The sequence below is a fragment of the Gigantopelta aegis genome, chromosome 14 (assembly GCF_016097555.1).
Source record: "Gigantopelta aegis isolate Gae_Host chromosome 14, Gae_host_genome, whole genome shotgun sequence".
In the NCBI taxonomy this organism is placed as follows: domain Eukaryota; kingdom Metazoa; phylum Mollusca; class Gastropoda; order Neomphalida; family Peltospiridae; genus Gigantopelta; species Gigantopelta aegis.
In genome coordinates, this window is record NC_054712.1 from 28,452,577 (window position 1) to 28,476,632 (window position 24,056).

General features: G+C 36.2%; 1 protein-coding gene across 3 annotated transcripts in view; it reads left to right on the forward strand.

Annotated features, from left to right (window-relative positions):
• Positions 1-24,056, forward strand: part of LOC121388769 (hepatocyte nuclear factor 4-gamma-like) — a 107,393-nt gene that overhangs the window by 68,062 nt on the left and 15,275 nt on the right. The window contains exon 1 of one of the 3 annotated variants that reach the window (XM_041520263.1): positions 15,619-15,785. The exons of 1 other annotated variant lie outside the window; for it this stretch is intronic. In XM_041520263.1, the coding sequence (XP_041376197.1) occupies positions 15,698-15,785 (88 nt within the window). In that variant the 5' untranslated portion in view covers positions 15,619-15,697. Of the gene's footprint in view, positions 1-15,618; positions 15,786-24,056 lie in introns of those variants that run through there. One more of the 3 variants, XM_041520262.1, reaches the window with a different exon arrangement.

Below are 24,056 nucleotides of genomic sequence, written 5' to 3' on the forward strand. Positions count from 1 at the left end.
TTTCAGACATTCATTTAACCATCCATCCGTCCATCCGTCCTTCCATCCATCCTTCCATGCATCCATCCATCCATGCATGCATGCATCCATCCATCCATCCTTTCATCCTTCCATCCATCCATCCATACATCCATCCATCCATTGTATTTATTACTGCAATATTTACACAAGACCCTTCACATTTGGGGTTTTTCTCAGTTCAAAACTACATGAGTGTTTTTTTTCAGCATATTTCATTTTATTTCAATTTATTTTCGTGCTTATATCCAATTAAGGTTCAAGCACGCTGTCCTGGGCACACATATCGGCTATCTGGGCTGTCTGTCGAGGACAGTGGGTTAGTCGTTATTGGTTAGCGAGAGAGAAGAGGGTTTGGTGGTCTTACACCTACCCAATGAGTCGTTAAAACTCACTCTTTGTGGGAGTCAGTACCGCACATTATGATCGTCAGCTTTTGTATGTTGTATGTTGGTAGCCAACGGGAGACCACTCCATCCATTTGCTAACAGTGTGGGTGTGGGTAATTTTTGGCATGCTTCCATCTGAGAACTGTTCAAGCATGCCTGTTGTGGGCACATCCTCTGACTTGGCCAGAGAATTGTGTCCATGACAGGCGCTAACAGAAGAAAACTTTGTACCATGTGAGTGTGGCTGGAGATTCGCTGTTGATTACAACAGAAGCCAGATTAGACCCTGAACCCCACACACATGTCCAGTTTATCAGTGGTGGACAGAACAGATTCAATCATAATACGTGTCCATATATCGGTAAATACGTTTACTGGTCTATATTAAGTTGGTACAATTGTAATGCACCAGCCTCAGTGGTGTGATTAAGCCATTGGACATAAGACTGGTAGGTACAGGGTTCGCAGCCCGGTACCGGCTCCTACCCAGAGCATTAAAACTATGTTTCTACCCTGATGGGGATTGGAGGAGATCTGGAATCATAAAGGCAAACTGAGTTTATTTTTAAATCTTCAACTTTTTACCTGTACAGGGCTGAGATGTAGCCCAGTGGTAAAGCACTCACCTGTTGTAGGGCTGTGATGTAGCCCAGTGGTAAAGCACTCACCTGTTGTAGGGCTGTGATGTAGCCCAGTGGTAAAGCACTCACCTGTTGTAGGGCTGTGATGTAGCCCAGTGGTAAAGCACTCACCTGTTGTCTGGCTGAGATGTAGCCCAGTAGTAAAGCACTCACCTGTTGTAGGGCTGAGATGTAGCCAAGTGGTAAAGCACTCACCTGTTGTAGGGCTGATATGTAGCCAAGTGGTAAAGCACTCGCCTGTTGTAGGGCTGATATGTAGCCAAGTGGTAAAGCACTCACCTGTTGTCTGGCTGAGATGTAGCCCAGTAGTAAAGCACTCACCTGTTGTCTGGCTGAGATGTAGCCCAGTAGTAAAGCACTCACCTGTTGTAGGGCTGATGTAGCCTGGTGGTAAGCACTCACCTGTTGTCCTGAAGCCCGGTGGTAAAGCACTCACCTGTTGTAGGGCTGAGATGTAGCCCGGTGGTAAAGCACTCACCTGTTGTAGGGCTGAGATGTAGCCGAGTGGTAAAGCACTCACCTGTTGTCTGGCTGAGATGTAGCCCAGTAGTAAAGCACTCGCCTGTTGTAGTGCTGATATGTAGCCCGGTGGTAAAGCACTCACCTGTTGTAGGGCTGAGATGTAGCCCGGTGGTAAAGCACTCACCTGTTGTAGGGCTGATATGTAGCCCGGTGGTAAAGCACTCACCTGTTGTAGGGCTGAGATGTAGCCGAGTGGTAAAGCACTCACCTGTTGTAGGGCTGAGATGTAGCCCAGTGGTAAAGCACTCACCTGTTGTAGGGCTGATATGTAGCCGAGTGGTAAAGCACTCACCTGTTGTAGGGCTGATATGTAGCCAAGTGGTAAAGCACTCACCTGTTGTAGGGCTGAGATGTAGCCCAGTGGTAAAGCACTCACCTGTTGTAGGGCTGAGATGTAGCCGAGTGGTAAAGCACTCACCTGTTGTCTTGCTGTGATGTAGCCCAGTGGTAAAGCACTCACCTGTTGTAGGGCTGATATGTAGCCAAGTGGTAAAGCACTCACCTGTTGTCTTGCTGAGATGTAGCCCAGTAGTAAAGCACTCACCTGTTGTAGGGCTGATATGTAGCCCGGTAGTAAAGCACTCACCTGTTGTCTGGCTGAGATGTAGCCCAGTAGTAAAGCACTCACCTGTTGTCTGGCTGAGATGTAGCCAAGTGGTAAAGCATGACCTGTTGTAGGGCTGAGATGTAGCCCAGTGGTAAAGCACTCACCTGTTGTCTTGCTGAGATGTAGCCTGGTGGTAAAGCACTCACCTGTTGTAGTGCTGAGATGTAGCCTGGTGGTAAAGCACTCGCCTGTTGTAGTGCTGAGATGTAGCCTGGTGGTAAAGCACTCACCTGTTGTCTTGCTGAGATGTAGCCTGGTGGTAAAGCACTCACCTGTTGTCTTGCTGAGATGTAGCCTGGTGGTAAAGCACTCACCTGTTGTCTTGCTGAGATGTAGCCTGGTGGTAAAGCACTCGCCTGTTGTAGGGCTGAGATGTAGCCTGGTGGTAAAGCACTCACCTGTTGTAGGGCTGAGATGTAGCCCGGTGGTAAAGCACTCGCCTGTTGTAGGGCTGAGATGTAGCCTGGTGGTAAAGCACTCACCTGTTGTAGGGCTGATATGTAGCCCGGTGGTAAAGCACTCACCTGTTGTAGTGCTGAGATGTAGCCCGGTGGTAAAGCACTCACCTGTTGTAGTGCTGAGATGTAGCCCAGTAGTAAAGCACTCACCTGTTGTAGGGCTGATATGTAGCCTGGTGGTAAAGCACTCACCTGTTGTAGTGCTGAGATGTAGCCCGGTGGTAAAGCACTCACCTGTTGTAGGGCTGTGATGTAGCCCAGTGGTAAAGCACTCACCTGTTGTAGGGCTGATATGTAGCCAAGTGGTAAAGCACTCACCTGTTGTAGGGCTGAGATGTAGCCCAGTGGTAAAGCACTCACCCGATGCGTAGTATGTCTAGGATCGATCTCCGTCTGTGGGTCCATTAGGTTATTTGTCATTCCTGCCAGTGCACCATGACTGGTATATCAAAGGCTGTAGTGTGTGCTCTCCTGTCTGTGGGATGGTGGATATAAAAGATCCCTTGCTACTGATGGACAAATATAGCGGGTTTCCTCTAAGACTATATCAGAAATATCAAATGTTTGACATCTAATAACCGTTGATTAATAAATCAGTGTGCTGTAGTGGTGTTGTTAAACAAAACAAATTTTAACTTTAATGACACCTCAGCACACTAAACACTTAAACTGTAAACCTTTGTTTGATTAGTGATACTGTGGTACATTTTGTTTTTCACTGGAAGCTATTAGGTATCAAATATGTGGCTGTTGTGACATACAGATGCCTTTTTTTATTGTTTGGAATTTACTACACGCTATTGATTTTTAAGCTTTTTTCCAAACACGTTTACTTTTCATCTTCAAACCAAACTGAAATTATTTACAAAAAATATTTTTGTAGGAGGAAGAAACAAGATGATATAGACTGTAACATATCAAAGAAAATATTCGATTCTTTAATGACACCCCAACTCATTGTTTAAATAAGAGAGTGTTTGACATTGGATATATCACTAAGCTACAATCCCACTCATTGTAATCTGTAATGTGGGTGCGTGCCAGAACAATAACCATCACGTGCGGGACTTGCTGTCGGAGAAATAATTTCGGGTATTACACCCGATTAACAGCTATTATACGAAACCCAATACAGGGGCAGTTTACCATTGTCCACAGATTTACTGTTATCAGACAAATAGATATTAAATTGCCAGTATATTGTCCGAGAGGTGAGGTAAAGATAAAGAGGATGGGAGGCTGTCTTGGGCCGTGTTAGGCTATCGGAGCTTATCTCGAGCAAAAGCTGTGTGTGTGTGTGTGTACAGATTATTACTGTCAAGTTGAAGATGTTACTTGTACTAACTGTTGTTAGTGTATGTACTTGAACAACATGTTCAAACCTGTTTCTCATCCTTTTATTTTAAATAATTTTAATGTCTAAATCCAAGACATTTTTTAAATCTGTTTCTGATAATTATTAATAAAACAAAATTTGATCTTTGATTTGATTTTTTTTTCAGTTAGGTTTGTAATAATTATTAAAAGTAATTCCAGTCTGAATTATTGAAGAATTTGTAAAAAGCATATTACATTTTTTTTTTAAAAAGGTATTATTTTTTATATTCTCTTGCTTATTTTCAAAAAACAATTATAATTTAACACTTTTTATTATTATTTTTTAATTATTTTAAAACTATTAATTGCTCATTTAGAAAAAAGCAGAAGACTTAATTATAAGTTAAAATATTTATTTTGAAACTGACAAATTAAGAATTAGTTCTAGTTATAAAATGTATTATTTTAAGAATGTTGGCAGATTTGTAATTGGAACAGTTTGTTATAATTCTTTAGTTATGTACATTTATTGTTTTAATATTGCCACATAAAGAATTTAAAGAAACCTGTTCAAAAATACTATTTTAATTATTTAATTTGTAAATGTTTGCTTCTCAGTGTACTACAGTAAAACTCCCCGCTATAAAGACCAATATTTTAAAGACCAGAATATTTCTGTGTTATTTTGTAGTAAACTAATCCGGTATTAAGACCACCCCACTATTACAGATTATGACCAGTAAAGTCAGACCCAGTGGTTGTTTTCAGTGTATTTGGACCCCATAAATGTGACCACAGCATTTACTTGTCATGTCACATAAGCTACAAACAATAAATAACACGGTAAAATCTTGCCTTGTTGTACACACTATGGTGTTAAAGGTAATTGCAGGTATATATGTTGCTCAAACTAGTAATTAAATATTCTTATATTTATTTAGTTGGAAAAACAAAGATATTACTTTTGAACTAGAAAATCATAGTTGATTTCTGTATATCTTGCATACAGTAATATTAAAAAGTAACTGTTATACAGAGTAATATGTTTCTTATAAAAGAGAACTGTCGGAAATAGAATAAAAATTATTTCCGTCGATTATTTCTTACATATGAAACAGACAAGTAAATATTTTGTAAATATCTATTTAATGATAGTCTACCTAATTTAGCATTTACTTGTTTTGGGTCTCATTGATGTACAAGATGGTGTTTACTCTTGAAATTAAAAGAAAGATGTCAGTAAACAGGTGATTTGTGCACTTTATTGGAACAGACTATAACAAATTTTGGTCAACATGTGTCAATTTCATTGCTGTGAGGGACCTTTTCTGATGATGGTTTTACCCCTATCCCTCTCCAAAACAAAATATGTGTAGATATTTATAAGTAACTTTTGAGCAAAACTGTCAAGAACCATTCTGAGTTTGTGATCTATTATACCGGTATTAAAGGCGCTCAATCATGGATGGTTGACCTAATTATTGACCCAACAAAGTATTATATGACAAATATATACATTTGATTTGTACCTAAAAGTACTTTATTGAACCATCTATATGACCACCATATCACACTTATTATTGATATTTTATAAAAATAATTGAATTATGGGTACGGTCCATAATTCAGAGAGAAAAATAATGGCTATTTGGAGAGCAGAGGTGTGACGAATTATTTTGAGTCACGTGATGGGCATCCCCCAAATAACTGCAGTGTGAAAAATGATTTACCAAGCTCATGTAACGAAAATGCTTGACCGTCCTCTGCGATATAGGGTAAATAGAAAAAAATAACAATGAAAATAAGTTATTAAAAATTAATAAAAACATGTACTGAATGATAATAAGCTTATATATTAGTTTATTTTAGTAAAAGAAGCATGTTGAACGTCGACAATCTCGACTAGTTAGGCCTTTGCATCTATAGGTAAATTTATCGTTAGTCGTATGCAAAAAAACCTCTAAACATCTGAATCACAAACTTCATTTTATGCTAAATATGCCATAACAGATTACTTGGGATAGGAATTGTTACATTTTAAAAGAATACTCTGAACTAGACGGTGTTTATATACGATGTGACTATATATATACGGCAGTCGTGTATATAGCCTCCGGTAACAAGAGCTGGCTATTTTCACAGCAAAAAAGTATATAGGCGGTAAATAAGTATTTGATTGATCCATATTACCAAACCATCTGGAACAGGAGGAATCCATACTAAATACTGTACGAACAGTGCATTTTCTGAACAGGGGAGACGGGGGTGGGGGGAGTATATGAATCTAGCAAACCCTTTTGTGTACGTTTTCCTTAGACATATGAATAGCGTAATACTGCCCTTACAGTACTAACAAAAAATTAATAATTAATGAATGAATGAATGAATGAATGAAAAAAAATAAAAATTACAAATTATAAGCTGCTGGGGTAGATTATCTGAAAGAAACTAACTTCGGACAGTACACAAACTAACAACAGGGCTTGAACTTAATAATTTCTCACTGATTGCAATTTTGAGGCTGCTTATGTAAAAAAAATTAAAAGTTAATTTTACTGCAAAAAAATATGAGTAAAAGGTTATTTTGCTGTATTTAGTCATATTTCAAATTCTCGAAATTGCAAGGGGCAATAAAACTCAAAATACATATTTTGTATACCAGTAACGCTGAGACCACTCCCGGCACTGTATCGGTACTTGGTTAAAGCCAGAGTGGAGTGTTGATGATTTTGTTACGGCGTGTTGCTTGTTTCTTGCACGAGCTCCGGTAGATTTTTAGACAATATTGTTTATTCCTATACGGTAACTTTCATATTTAATTATTCAAACCACTCAAATATTAATTTTAACGTACTGTACATACATGCATGTGTTTAATTTAGTACATAGTGATGTATAGCGTATTTTAAAGTACTATTTAATACAGTATCAATATTGCATGCTAAAAAAAAAGATCCGTAGAAAACATATGTCAGGATTACCTGTGTTTACGTAACCTTCATACAAGCAATACATTTTGTGTATAGAAGAAATATGTGAACATTTATTGTCAAAACATTGCTTTAAAATATCAGAAAATGCATGTTTATCTTTTCTAAATCAAAACAGAAATGATACGGAGTTTTGATGATTTCTACTAATAGGTTACAGCATTTTTCCAATGCTGTTATGGTGTGTTTACCAAATTTGTTTGATTATGGAATTGTCATTCATTGACGAATCGTCTGTTACCATTAATGAAACCGATGTATCAATGAACATTTCTTTGCCAGATGTCAAAGAAAACAATATCACCAATTCTGACAACTGTACTGATATTAATGTTAACATTAACAACTGCAAACATGTTACAACATCAACCCCAAAATCAAAGGTTAGTGGAGTATTAAAAAAGAAGAAGTGATCTTTGTACTTACAAAAGTCCAGTTGTCAGTAATTTGAAACGTCAAGCCTAAGCATGACAAGAAAAAAAATCAGCTGTGACAAATGTTCGAGAATATATTCCAGTAAATTTGATTTAAAGCAGCATGCTACTTTCTTGCACGGTGATGCCAAACTGCTATGTGAGGTGTTTTCCAAGGTCTATGAAACTCCACAAGGACTTTCTATACACAAAAAGCGTCACCATACTAAAACATACAAGTATCTGTGTACATATTGTGATAAGACATACTGTGATAAGTCACTTTATTTCGGCCATTTGAATAACCATATCAGAAACAAGCCTTACAACTGCCCAAAATGCTCAAAACCTTTTGCATATGTTTCAAGTATGCGAAAACACACCATGTATTGGTGATAACCCTGAAAAATATGCATGTAAAGAATGCGGATCAAAACTGAAAACATGAGCATCCCTGCAAGATCGCATGGTTGGTAAGCACGGTGATATGAACAAAATGTGTGCATGTGGTAAAACATTCAAATGGCGTCCATCGTTTGCATGACTCACGAAGATGTGTAAAATTGGCCAAATGCAACTTGTTGTTTAAAACCTTATATGGCAAAAAAACTATGCACAAGTACACCCGAAACTTCTGTTGTAGCTTTAACTTAAATCATTTTAATTTTTAATTTTTAGTTAAGAACACTGTTAATTTTCGACTGTGTAGTATTGGTACGTACTCGACATTTGAAACATCTATTCATCTTGATCCAGGTTATTGTTTACAGTTCAACTGATTTTATTGGGTAATGCTAATTACTCATTGGCAGACAGACATGCAGACAGACGGAGAGAGACAGAAAAATGGAAAGCAATATAAACAGGGTTTGGAACAGAATTTAGTATTAACAGATGTTACTGGTATGTTTAGTTTCTTGGTAGTTACATCAAAATATACATCCTTAATATCGCATCCAACATTTTTTCTACATACATCAAATTTTCTTGTTCGAAATTTAGATGTTAAAATGTCACTGGATGGTATCAAAATTGACACTTTTTCTTTTGGGTGAATCTCCAATATGTGTCCGACAGTTGACTTAACATTTTCAAATTGTTTTCGACAATATTTGCATCTTGATGTAGAATTCTGAAACAAATAAGACAAAAATCATGAGTCAAAAATCGTAAACACTCCGTAATTCCACTTTGAAAATCAACAACTGTTCGTATCCAGACAGTAAACGTTCCGTAGCATTTTCAATAATTTTATTAATCTAATTTAGTCATAAATACTATATTTCTGTCATAATTGCATCTTTTGCTGTGAGTTATCATATATGTATTCTACTTTAGTTATAAAATTTAAACAATTAATAATCAGAAAACTGTATTAAATAATATTAATATAATTTATGCACATTTCCTGTAAATATACGTCCAAATCTGTATAATACTACAGAATATGTATTAATTTTGAAGCGTATAATATATGTTTGTTTCTATACTTAATCAATGTAAATAGAGGTTTTACCTGTGTTTTTGTCGTCTGTTCCATAGCAACAGCCACAGCCAATGTTCACTGTACTAAAATCAGTAAAATGTAAAAAGTCTGTATCATAAACAAGCAACACGCTGTAACAAAAATCGTCAACAGTCAACTCTCGCTGTAACGGGGTACCGATACAGTGCCCGGTCCCTCTCTAAATTTATGTAATGTTTCTGTAACAACCGCCCCAACTCACCTCACCGCGACGTGATTTTACCAACATTATAATACATATAATAGTGTATTATTATTATTATTATTATTAGCCTACTACTACCTTTTTGGGGTGGAGGGGGCAGTGTTTTATTGGGGGGGGGGAGGGTGGTGGCTATAAGAATGCAAGATTAACATGTGTGCACACATGCACAAACGGCAGGCTGAACTTGTCCCTGCACGTAGAACTGGATTCAATTGGGTTAAGTAATAATTAAGCCAACCTTTGGATGGCAAAACATGTGACAGTAGGCCCCTATACTGTTTTCTTTTTTGTTTGTGGGTTTTTTTTTTACGCTGGACAGACCGAGTGACCACTTTGCGAATCAGTCAAAATAATTTGCAAACGTTTAAATGAAAAACGACTGGCTGGTCATATGCCACATTTGTGATGCTGGAAAACATGTTATCCGTTTTTGAACCAAGCACTATAATGTTGTAACTGTCTAGACTCTATCCCCTGCTAGATTCCATGCACACACTATCTCAAAGTTGCATAATGACAGGAAATAATTTTATCTACTAGTGGAAAATACATTTTTATTTGAGATTTTTTTTTATCACAAACAGATGCTCACATATAACTTCTGATATAGCACCTTTAAATGGTTACAAGATTGTATAAATTTGTAATGTACTTATATTTAATTTATATTCACTAAATATGCTGGTCATAATTAATAATTTATGCTGCAATTCAAAATAATCAGTTAACTTGCAGTTTTAAATAAAAAGTTTCTTTAAGGGTAAATGAAATTGATACACATCGATCATAATGTGTTATAGTCTGTTCCAATAAAGGTCACAAATCTCCTGTTTACTGACAACTTTCTTTCAGTTTCAAGAGTAAACACCACCTTGTACATCAATGAGAGCCCAAACAAGTAAATGCTAAATTAGGTAGACTATCATTAAATAGGTATTTACAAAATATTTACATGTCAGTTTAATATGAAAGATATGAAGATAATTTTTATTCTATTTCCGACACTACTTTAGTACTTTATTTTTTACAGAAACTGACAAGAAATGCATACTTTAAGGTACAATCTGCCAAGTGTGACAGAAGTTACACGTTTTTATTGGCTTTGGGTCAGTGGACGTCCTAAAACATTGGGAGGGTGTCATTTTGTTCAGACCACTGTTAATCTCTATTGTGTAATAAGTTGCAAGCTCATAAATAACTGGAATGAGGACTGAAGTTGGTGAGACACTTGATTATTCCTGCATTTCAATGTAAATGTCAATACACCGACATAACATATTCATTTGATCAGTTTAGACATTGCTGATGACAACCAGAAAGGAGGGTGAGAGGTAAAATTCACAATCAATAGTTACAAACAATCATCATTTTCAATGTTGGTAATTTGATATTAGGACCACCCCACTATTAACACCAAGTCCTGCCGATAGTCACAATAGTGCAGTTCCACTGTAGTTAAGATTCTATGACTTGGTGTTATGTCCATAAACGAGATGAACACAGTGCAAGTACATGTATGTGTTTCTAGTATCTAAAATCTTCAACTTGATGAACTTTGCTTCCACAGCAGCTAATTGTTTCATCTGTGAGTCACTGCACATGTGTTTGTACATGAATACATCTCAATATATGTACCAACATACTTGTGTCTTGACAATTTATATATCAGATAAGATATATATTTTCTGTTGATAACAGGCATACTGATGTGTTTACAATAACTTTATCAAATAAGAGGATCCTAAAATATTTAATTATTTCACAATTGAACTGACCCATATTTTATCTTCTAAAACTACATGGCATATCTGTACTATATATACTGAAATTGTGTTTGTGTGTGTGTGTATGGATGATGAAGCATTCTGTCCTTGGCTGTCTACACTGTTGGTCCAGAAGAGAAATTAATGGGTGTTAGAATAACCATCTAATAGACAACAAATAACCATAGTTTAAAATGTGCTGAAGTAGTGCCCTCAAACAACTATTCACCGGCTTCGGTGGCGTCGTGGTTAGGCCATCGGTCTACAGGCTGGTAGGTACTGGGTTCGGATCCCAGTCGAGGCATGGGATTTTTAATCCAGATACCAACTCCAAACCCTGAGTGAGTGCTCCGCAAGGCTCAGTCGGTAGGTGTAAACCACTTGCACCGATCAGTGATCCATAAATGGTTCAACAAAGGCCATGGTTTGTGCTATCCTGCCTGTGGGAAGCGCAAATAAAAGATCCCTTGCTGCTAATCGGAAAGAGTAACCCATGTAGTGGCGACAGCGGGTTTCCTCTCAAACTCTGTGTGGTCCTTAACCATATGTCTGACGCCATATAACCGTAAATAAATTGTGTTGAGTGCGTCGTTAAATAAGACATTTTCTTTCTTTCTTTCAAACAAGTACATGTATTCCTTCTGTTTCCAAATAGTATACCTTAATTAAAATGTTCCAAGGTGTGATCAAACAAATATTAATTTCCTTTCTAAATAGCTATAGTTTAAAATGTTCCACGGTGTGATTAAACAAATATTCATTTCCTTTCTAAATAGCTATAGTTTAAAATGTTCCACGGTGTGATTAAACAAATATTCATTTCCTTTCTAAATAGCTATAGTTTAAATGTAACTTTTCATATGCAGGCACATGTGCAAAGAAAGGGTTTTGTTCTTCAAAATCCCTCCCTGCTGAAGCAAATTTTCTTTCTGTTTTCCAATATATTTTTCATCGGCGCATGATTCGATCCCCCTATAAACTTCACTTGCCACAGTCTAGACCCTCCCCTACATAAATGCTTGAACACGCGTCGGATATGGTAAATTAAAACATTTAAAAATCTCTTTGTGATGGGGGAAGAAGCCTCTGTATGATATAGAGATTTGCACCTTTAATAAGTAGTGACTGTGTCTAAAATATGTTAATTGACACATGATATGTGATATTAAAAGACGAGCCCCAGCTTAGCCTAGTTGCCCTTGACTGACAGCACTTAGAGCAGCCATCTCATCCTGAAGGAGGTGGTATCCTTCACGCGGACCTGGTGTCTACTCCAGTTTAACACTAATCCACTAAGTGCTGAATTAGTATCTACTTTCAGATGCGAAACAATGTCGTATTTATTACACAGACTGTAGCAAGTTTAGTGTAAATGTTCAGTTGTTTGCTTTGCAGAAGGATTTAGTGTGTGTGTAAAAATGCAAGAAGAGAGCAAATATTTTTCTAAATTTAAAGATTTATATTCATCTTAAGATATTGTATGGTATTTTTGGCTACATTTAAGTTTCTTTCTTAAAATGTTGAATTAAAAAAATGTAAAAAATTGTTATATGAACGTTATTTCTGTGTATTCCCTGACCGAAAAATTGTGTCCCCAAATTAATATTTTAAAATGTTATCTGAAAAAAAGACGTGAATACATGTTCTTATACTTTTCTGATCAGTCAATAAGTTGTGAATGTCTGAAGGTATATTACACTGAATGATCAGTCTGTAAGTTGTGAATGTCAGAAGGTATATTAGACTGAATGATCAGTCTGTAAGTTGTGAATGTCAGAAGGTATATTACACTGAATGATCAGTCTGTAAGTTGTGAATGTCAGAAGGTATATTAGACTGAATGATCAGTCTGTAAGTTGTGAATGTCAGAAGGTATATTAGACTGAATGATCAGTCTGTAAGTTGTGAATGTCTGAAGGTATATTAGACTGAATGATCAGTCTGTAAGTTGTGAATGTCAGAAGGTATATTACACTGAATGATCAGTCTGTAAGTTGCGAATGTCTGAAGGTATATTACACTGAATGATCAGTCAGTAAGTTGTGAATGTCAGAAGGTATATTAGACTGAATGATCAGTCTGTAAGTTGTGAATGTCTGAAGGTATATTAGACTGAATGATCAGTCTGTAAGTTGTGAATGTCAGAAGGTATATTACACTGAATGATCAGTCTGTAAGTTGTGAATGTCTGAAGGTATATTACACTGAATGATCAGTCAGTAAGTTGTGAATGTCAGAAGGTATATTAGACTGAATGGAGTAGAAGAATCAGGGTCAGTTGATGGTCAAGGCAGTTTTTTAAAATGTTGAACCAACTTGAAATACAGGTAACCATGCACATTCTCACGTTCATCCTGCCTCTATCACTGAAAACCATCAAGTCAAATGTCTGGACATCATTGTAGCCAGGTGCGGGACATAATCCAGTGGTTGATGCACAGTCGATCTGGGATCGATCCCCGTCGGTGGGCCCATTGGGCTATTTCTCGTCACAGCCAGTGCACCACTACTGGTATATCAAAGCTATGGTATGTACTATCCTGTCTGTGGGATGCTACTAATGGTAACATGTAACATGTTTCCTCTCTATGACTGTCAAAATGACCAAATGTTTGACATCCAATAGCCAATGATTAATAAGTCAGTGTGCTCTAGTGGTTTGTTTTGTTTAACAACACTACTAGAGTGCATTGACTTATTAATCATCGGCTATTCGATGTCAAACATTTGCTAATTTTTACATATAGTCTTAGAGAGGAAACCCGCAAATTTTTTCCATTAGTAGCAAGGAATCTTTTATATGCATTCATCCTACAGACATGGATAGGCAAACTGGCCTCGGTGGCATCGTGGTTAGGCCATCGGTCTACAGGCTGGTAGGTACTGGGTTCGGATCCCAGTCGAGGCATGGGATTTTTAATCCAGATACTGACTCCAAACCCTGAGTGAGTGCTCCGCAAGGCTCAATGGGTAGGTGTAAACCACTTGCACCGACCAGTGATCCATAACTGGTTCAACAAAGGCCATGGTTTTTGCTATCCTGCCTGTGGGAAGCGCAAATAAAAGATCCCTTGCTGCTAATCGGAAAGAGTAGCCCATGTAGTGGCGACAGCGGGTATATGTTGAGTGCGTCGTTAAATAAAACATTTGTTTCTTTGGCTAGGCAAAACGATGGCGTTTGATATACTAGTCGTGGTGCACTGGCTGGAACCATAATGGACTGCAATATAGCATAACAAGTGGTCGACTTAACTTTGTCTGCTACCCAATAGCCAGTGTGTTCTTTGTTGTGGTGTGTTGTCATTCATTCATTCATTCATTCATTCCAAAGACATTTACCTATTTAACTAACAGACACAGTACTTAGTAAATAGACAATACCAACGTCGATGACCGTCACTTTATGCACCTTTATTTTGGCTTCATACACAATAAATTCAATATACCTTACTGTAATTATATTACAATATTTTCTTAAAACAATGAGATCCATCAGCAGTCTTCAAGCAAATACATTTTACTAACACTTTAACATTGAAAGTTTTCCAGTGTTCATGCACCTCAATTTATTGCTAATAGGGAGATGCAAAGTGATATCATTAGAATATAGACGGCATTCAAATTTAAAATATTAAGTTAAATTTTATAAAGATAAAAGAAAAAAGTACCATGCATCAAATATATGTTATAAAAAAAAACTAAAAAACTGAAAAACTTGAATATGTATTGTATGTCAAGCCAAAACTATGGTGCATTCAAAATCTGTCATCGACCTTATTATTCATAACTTGTACCTGTGCAATTCTAAAACCTAATGAGTGTAATATGCACATGACTGTTAAATAAATATTGCTGTGAAAATTTGCTGTTGTGACTGTGTCAAAGTTCAATAAGTATTCATTGTGTATAATATCAAATGCTTGCTTAGCAGAAATACATTTCTTATAGCTCTTGCAAAGTTTGTTATAAAATAAATCAAAATCAATTACAGAAGCATTTACATAATTAATGTTGAACAACATTAACAGTGGTGTGCAACCGTAGCTAATAACTGAATGAATTTTATGTTGAATAGTGCTTGATTAGGGTGAACTGTTTTTCCAATACATGTATAATCCTCCCTTATTGACTATAAACTGGTAACTTTTACTATGACCGACTGTTGAAATGCTGGTTTTTGACACGGACTGTTATGCCTATATGATACAATATATACATCAGAATTGTTTTATTCAAAGGTTGTAGCATGTATTGCCCATCTATAAATCTATAAGACAATGATTCAGGGCTCCTGAACCCAAACATAGTCACTGATCTGAGAACAATAAAACCAAAGATTTAAAAAAAGAAAAAAGAAAAAAAGGAGTGGCAATAGCGGATTTCTTTTCTAACTGGTGATGAAGTGTCACAATTGCCTGTGCCTCAACACCTAATTAAACAGTGGGCTGAGGTGTCCTTGAAGAAATATTTCTTTTTCTTGTGCATGTTTTGGCATCCACATGTCCAATTTGCAGTGCTCTTCCTCAACCCAGTCACATGCCTAATAGCCTGAGATAACGAACTCCTATTTTAAAACAATGGTGACTGGTGAGATCTACTTAACAGTCTATTGTCAGGCTGTGTATTATCGTACCTGTACGAGTGCTGTCATCGGCCAACTTACTGCTGCTGCAACTTGCTGCTTATCTACGTCAGTACTCTGATAATCTTGATTGAGTGGGGGGTGGGGCACTTGTCAATAGGATACATTGTCTTTAGCACAATCGGCAGTATTTTAATGAGTTTTAATTTTATTTCTCAAACTTGTTTTGTTGGTTGTTTTTTTCCTTCTTGCTGACAAGACTAAGTTATGGATTCTAATATTGTAATGAAGATGTACCCACGATACCATCTGTTTCCTCATGGTATAGAAATGCTGTATGAAAATGACGAGTTAGGTGGGTTTATATATATCTCATAAGTAGAAGTTGTACTTTGCTACGGCAAAGGTTTGCTGTTGATCGATGTACATTGTACCTGTGTAATGAATGTTTTGTGGACTATAGTCTGTAGGTTGATATCAAGTCTCAAATTTGTTTATTAACTAGCAGTAAATGTATACATTTGTTTTATTGTTTTAATTTAGATTTTTCTGTGTTATGAATACAATTAAAAAGGTGTATTAAAAATTTAATCTATTTATTGATAAAAAAAATAAATATATAAATGTGGTTTAGTAGTAGTGGTTGTATTTTAATAATACATTTACCTTTTACTCTTTTACCCTTTTTTGATGGAGATTTATAACTATTGTTTTTATTAAGATTTAAAAAAAAATCAATTTATTAATGAAAAATAATTTTTAAATAAACAATAAGAATTTTATTGACAAAAAATATTTCATTAATAAAAAAAAGCTAATACCAGTGATAGTGTTATTTACCATTATAATTGTAAACTTTTAGTTAAAAATAAGTCAGTTAGTTAAACAACAATAGATGGATTTAAAAAATAAATATTTTATATACTACTACATAGACAACCAATAGTACTTCATAGTCAAATGGTGATTAGTTTATTCTAGTGGGGTTTTTATTGGCATGTGTTTACATCAATATTTTACATTAGGTAAAGATTTTAATAGAAATATATACAATTCAAGGAAATGACAGGACATAATTTTGACATATAGCAGTGTTTGGTTTTGTATAAATGATCTACTGCTTGAATTACTGAAGCAGTTACTAAGTTCCATGAGATGTGAGTATCAGGGCAGCTTGTTATTAGTATTCTGTGGACCAGTCATCGTGATAAGGCCAAGATAATGCTATAACAGTTTTTAACATGATGCATTAACAGAGCCATAGTTTTTTTTAATCAGTTACAGTAAAAGTTTGTTTTGTTTTAATGACACCACTAGAGCACATTGATTTATTTATCATCGGCTAATAATTAAATCTCTGTTACATTCAGTACAATATAATGTCATCCCATTGGTCCAGCGCCGTGACAACAGGAGTTTGTTCATTTCTCGATGAATGTAAAAATTACGTTGTCAGGGAATGTCATGTCTGATGACGTCATTTTATATTGGTAATTTGTCTTACTGAGCATTATTGTTTTAACCCCCCAAAAATTATTCACAATAAAATATGAACTTTTAATGTTATTATTAGTAAGTATGTTTCAAATTTAATTATAAGCATTGTCTGTTATTTCTTTTACGTTCATTTGGGTATGAACAAAAAAAAATCCGCAAACTTCCGTGAGAATGGCTTTTGCCAATTCACACAGTTTGCAGATGATGTTTTTTGTTCATACCCCAATGAACGTAAAAGAAATAACAGACAATGCTTATAATTAAAACAATACCGCTCAGTAAGACAAATTACCAATATAAAATGACGTCATCAGACAATGCTTATAATTAAAACAATACCGCTCAGTAAGACAAATTACCAATATAAAATGACGTCATCAGACAATGCTTATAATTAAAACAATAACGCTCAGTAAGACAAATTACCAATATAAAATGACGTCATCAGACAATGCTTATAATTAAAACAATACCGTTCAGTAAGACAAATTACCAATATAAAATGATGTCATCAGACAATGCTTATAATTAAAACAATACCGCTCAGTAAGACAAATTACCAATATAAAATGACGTCATCATTGTGGTGCTATTGAATTTAAAAATGTTCCATAGGATTGAGTCCAAAAATTAAAAGGTTTGCTCAATTTTCATGAAGTATTTTTGTGCACGATTTTTGATATAACAGTCCTCTGCACTGGCTGAAATGAGAAATAGCCCAATGGGCCACCAACGGATCAATCCTAAACTGACTGTGCATCAGGCAAGCACTTTACCACCCATAGAAACAGTCAGACATGACTTTAAGACCGGTGTCTGCTTAATACAGGTCAGTTTATACTATATAAGATGATTTGGGAGAATAACACTGTGACCTTTTTAATATAGGTCAGTTTATACTATATAAGATGATTTGGGAGAATAACAATGTGGCCTTTTTAATATAGGTCAGTTTATACTATATAAGATGATTTGGGAGAATAACAATGTGGCCTTTTTAATACAGGTCAGTTTATACTATATAAGATGATTTGGGAGAATAACAATGTGGCCTTTTTAATACAGGTCAGTTTATACTATATTAGGTGATGTGGGAGCATATCAATGTGGCCTTTTTAATACAGGTCAGTTTATACTATATAAGATGATTTGGGAGAATAACAATGTGACCTTTTTAATATAGGTCAGTTTATACTATATAAGATGATTTGGGAGAATAACAATGTGGCCTTTTTAATACAGGTCAGTTTATACTATATTAGGTGATGTGGGAGCATATCAATGTGGCCTTTTTAATACAGGTCAGTTTATACTATATAAGATGATTTGGGAGAATAACAATGTGGCCTTTTTAATACAGGTCAGTTTATACTACATTAGATGATTTGGGAGAATAACAATATGGACAATTGGGGGGGGGGGGGGGGCAACCCCCCCCCCCCCCCCCCCAAAAAAAAACCTGACAAAACAAAACAAAAAACAAATTACAACAACAATAATAAAAAAAAACAGAACAGAGGAAAATTAAAACAAAATCACCAAAACACCAGACATTGGTACAAGGAAATTTGACTTTGCTTTCAACAAGAATTTGTTTTATGCAGTCTTCTTACATTTATATATATATTTATATATATATATATATATATATATATATATATATATATATATATATATATATATATATATATATATTTTATAATTAAAAAGAGATTATTAAAAAAAGTGCAGTATACTTTTATGGGTTTAATATTACATCATATTACATGTATTTGGGTAATAATGATTTTGTGGGTCAATCATTCATCTTATTTGGTGTTATGATTCTGCTTCATCAAACATGGTTATCTCCCTTTGTATGAGGATTAATGCCCATTACCTCACATTCACTAACAATTGCTGCAACTACCTAATCCCATTTTGATTATCTCATCCTATATAATGAACACCAAACCATAGTATTCTGTAGTAAATAATTCCTCGCCGAACGTGCAGGCAGTATAACTTGTTGCTTAATGTGTAAGAGTTTTGTAAATGTAAACACAAAACAGAAACAACAATTTTATTTTAAAGTAAAAATGTTGGAAGACATCCATGTTGGATACGACTCGATTATTTACAATCTTCTGCAATGGGCAGAGTGGGGTGAGTTTGTTTGTTAGCATGGTTTACAGTCAGAAAAACAGTCCCGAGTCTGTTACCAGTATAACATGTTTCCAACTTATAGAACCTTTATAAACACTAAAACTACATAATAAAGACATTTTCTTGTTTAGAGTACTGGTGTGTGTATATTCAATGGGTTTCTGTAGTTCTAAACTGAATGTTATCTCTTGATAATGTTGTATATACAAAAATGTATTTATTGGGAAATAAAATGGAAGTTCAACCCTGATAGTTAATCATGGATTTCTGCCGTTTTTGGAATTATCTGTGGTATTTATTTTGCCATGGAACTGTTGGTCATTTATTTCACTTTTCTTAATGATTATTATTTTTGTAATACTGATTAAACTCCACTGATGTGTTAACTGTAAAACTACTGTGGAAAATGCCGCGGAGATTATATTGTTCCACAGCATGCATTTTGCAGTTGTTTTTCTTAATTGCCAGTCTTGAAGTTTGACCTACTACAAATATTAACATGACCAAAAACAAACTGAATGCAGACATTGATATTCTAAACAGAATTGTGAAAAACTTATAAAGTCTGTTTTATTTTTCTTTGGTTAATGCTTCAGTGAATCAGAAGAAAATGATTAAGTGAAAAAATATTTTATTGCATAAACAACAAAAGGTTTTGGCACAAGTTTGCCAACTTACTAGGCCCTCTCCAACATGTATATACATTAAATATAATACTAATGGCAACAATTACTTAATTATAATTACATGTCTGTTACATTCATTATGACATAACATCATCTCATTGGTCCAGAAGTAGCAATGGGAGTTTGTTCATTTCTTGATGAACCAAAAAATTACGTCGTCGGAGAACATCATATAAGAACGTCATTTTATATGGGCAAGTTGTCTTATTGAGTGTTGTTGTTTATGGACTGACAATAATTCAAAATAAAGTATGAAGTTTTTGTGTTGCTATTAGCAAGTATGATTCAAATTTAATTATAGGTATTGTCTGTTACATGTATTTCTTTTACGTTCATCTGGGTATGAACAAAAAATCTTCCGCAGACTTATGTGAAAATGACTTTGCCAATTCACACAGTTTGCAGATGATTTTTTTGGTTCATACCCCGATGAAAGTAACAGAAATAACAAACAATCCTTAAATAATGTAACAGCAATGTATATACGTATAATGAATGAAACAATGGATGGATGGATGGATGGATGGGTTTGGGTGGGTGGGTGGGTAGGTAGGTGGGTGGGTGGATGAATAGATGAATGGATGATTATCCTAACATGAAAGATATATTGGTATGTTGGTAGGTTGGGTGATATACAATGGGACAGTACAATATCATGTTTTTGGAAAATAGATGATTAACATCAATATAAAACTTGTTGTTATTGTTAATAGATGATTAACATCAATATAAAACTTGTTGTTATTGTTAATAAAACAGTGCAAAGAGCTGTGAAAAGTTACATCAATGAAAACCCCAATGATATATACCAAGACAAAATAATAAGAAAAAAATATTTTTATTTTTATTTTTTTTATAGCCAGACCATCAAAATGGTGTATGTAGTAAACAGACAAAAAAAAAGAAAAAAAGACTAAACTATACCATAGCACTGGACTATGAATGTGAGGCAAACATAAACAGACAGATTAGTTTGTGTTGAGTTGACAACACCTTAAAAGATCTTTTCACATGAAAATGTCTTGACTGTTTGTTCACCATATCATTTTGGAGATTTGACCAGCAATATCAAGTTTTGGCTAACACTGACTTCCTGTATTAAATCTGCCTTCCTGTATTAAATCTGCCTTCCTGGATTTGTTTTCACCCTTGTTTGTTCATGTGTTTAGACCGTGTTGGATGGAATCTCATTTACACACCATTTCATAAGTGCTTTTTTAACAACTGGTTACTGAGACAGAATCTCTGATTTCTTAATTTTTAAAGCAATATTTACACATAGAAGATCAGGTAGAAATTTGTTTAGGTTTTATGGTTGTTAAAGGAATACAGGCCACAGGATTTTCTGTTGGGTTGAGTGCAGGGGGTGAGGCTGGAGGTGAGATTGAGTGCAGGGGGTGAGGCTGGAGGTGGGGTTGAGTGCAGGGGGTGAGGCTGGAGGTGGGTTAAGTGCAGGGGGTAAGGCTGGAGGTGGGTTAAGTGCAGGGGGTGAGGCTGGAGGTGGGGTTGAGTGCAGGGGGTGAGGCTGGAGGTGAGATTGAGTGCAGGGGGTAAGGCTGGAGGTGGGTTAAGTGCAGGGGGTGAGGCTGGAGGTGGGGTTTGAGTGCAGGGGGTGAGGCTGGAGGTGAGATTGAGTGCAGGGGGTAAGGCTGGAGGTGGGTTAAGTGCAGGGGGTGAGGCTGGAGGTGGGGTTGAGTGCAGGGGGTGAGGCTGGAGGTGAGATTGAGTGCAGGGGGTAAGGCTGGAGGTGGGTTAAGTGCAGGGGGTGAGGCTGGAGGTGGGGTTGAGTGCAGGGGGTAAGGCTGGAAGTGGGGTTGAGTGCAGGGGGTAAGGCTGGAGGTGGGTTGAGTGCAGGGGGTGAGGCTGGAGGTGGGGTTGAGGGCAGGGGGTGAGGCTGGAGGTGGGGTTGAGGGCAGGAGGTGAGGGTGGATTTGGAGTTGAGGACAGGGGGTGAGGCTGGAGGTGGGGTTGAGTGCAGGGGGTGAGGTTGGAGGTGGGGTTGAGTGCAGGGGGTGAGGCTGGAGGTGGGGTTGAGGGCAGGGGGTGAGGCTGGAGGTGGGGTTGAGGGCAGGAGGTGAGGGTGGATTTGGAGTTGAGGGCAGGGGGTGAGGCTGGAGGTGGGGTTGAGTGCAGGGGGTGAGGCTGGAGGTGGGGTTGAGTGCAGGGAGTGAGGCTGGAGGTGGAGTTGAGGGCATGGGGTGAGGCTGAAGGTGGGGTTGTGGGCATGGGGTGAGGCTGGAGGTTGCATTTTTTGGAAATGGTGGTCAACAGCAGAAAATATTATATTTATAAAAACATGTAAGTGGACTTAATAATAATGGTATTTATCCTAATATACAAAAGCCCAGTGGTAAAGCACTCACCTGATGCATTGGGCTATTTCTCGTTCCAGTCAGTGCACCATGTCTGGTATATCAAAGGCCATGATATATGTTATCCTGTCTGTGGGATGGTGCATATAAAAGATCACTTGCTACTAATGGAAAAATGTAGCAGGTTTCCTCTTTAACACTATATGTCAAAATTACCAAATAGCCGATGATTAATAAATCAATGTGCTCTAGTGGTGTCATTAAACAAACATACAAAATTATCCTAATGTCGAATGTCATAAACCCATTTAATATGTTGGTGCATTAATCTGTTTAATACTTTTTGCTGTTGTTTACCAGTACAAGACCTGAGCATCTGAGAATAACATTTAGTTACAGATTTAGTTAAAAGTGTTTGATGTCAAACAACATTTGTGTCAATCGTGATCACTTCAGATTACTGATGAAGCTGAGTTTAGAATTGTGATTGACTAAATATCAAATTAAAATGTTTTTTTTTTTTGTATGTATAAAATATCAACCTTGTCTAGTTAATTGGTATTTTTCTTGGTAGAGCCTTGACAAATACCAATTAATATAGACTTAGTTGATATTTTTCATGTTAAAAACACTCCTGACAAATCTTCTTTTTATAGCTGTAATAGTGAGGCATTTGCCTTTGAAGCTACTAGTATCTTAAAACTCTTGTCCATGATAAAAAAATGTAAATCATAAATTTGATTAGGAGATAAGAGAGAAAACTATATTACTTTCAAAATTTGAATTTTTTAAAAGAAGCTCTTTTGACACATATGTCTTATATTTGTACAGGGGACACTCATTGTCATAAGCATACATTTTTTGAAGCTACATGTATACTTATTGACCGTAATGACCTATAACTGCTCTTCACGCATTTGTTTTCTGTAGAATAAGCTTGGAAATCTGAATTAAGCTACTGCAGCTGAAGAGTAATCAAGTAACACGTTTAACCTGATAGGCAGTGAGTGCCAAGATAACCAGTTTGAGCAGGTATTTGTTGTGAGGAATGCAGCGGTATCAGCCCCTCTTAAAACAAGTGCTGGATGATAAGGGAATGGTGTGTATCACACTACAGGACCAGTGATTAAAAACCCTGTTTTGTAACCCGGGCAGTCCCTTTCCAGCCCCCTGCAGTCCCACTTCAGATGAACAGCCTCTTGAGCACTGGTTGCATCAGTTTGATGTGAATTGACTTGTCTTTGTTTTTGGATGTCTTGGTTTTTTTAAAAGCCTGTTTTGTGACCCTGCCGGTCCCCACAAACACCCTTTGAGAAGAGCAACCTCTTGAATGGTGATTACAGCAACCAGCTTGATGTTACTGTGAATCGGCTTATTTTTCAGTGGTCTCCTTTTTAAAAACACAATTGTGATTACGGTCTTATTTAGGGGAGTGTATTGTTAGAGACCAGTGCTAGGTAACAGTCTTGAAAGAGTGAGGTTATCCATTGTGGTATTGAAAACAGTCTTGAATTTCTAGTTTGAATTAAGCATAATTTCCATATTTAGGGATATTACAGTTTAAGCTGGAGTTTGTGTATTAACTTTATTAGAACCCGGTATATGTTACAGGAACTGGATTTGTCTGATTGGAGTTTTGTAAAATGTATGTTAAGTTTACTAGAACTTGGAATCTTGTGATTTGAGCTCGGGTAAATGATATTTCAAGTTAAGTTATGTTATATAAACTGAATTCTTCTGATTTGAGCTGGGATATGTTACAGAATTGATTCTTGTGATTTGAGCTTGAGTGAATGGTATATCCAGTTTAAAAAATAGGATTTTTCCGATTTGAACTGGGGTCAATGGTATATCAAGTTTAATATTAGAGAAACTGGATTTTTCTGGTTTTAGTTGAATTAAATGGTATGTCAACAGAAGTAGAGTTACAGCAACTGGAATTATCTGATTTGGACTGGAGTAATTAATATATCAAGTTAACTAGTG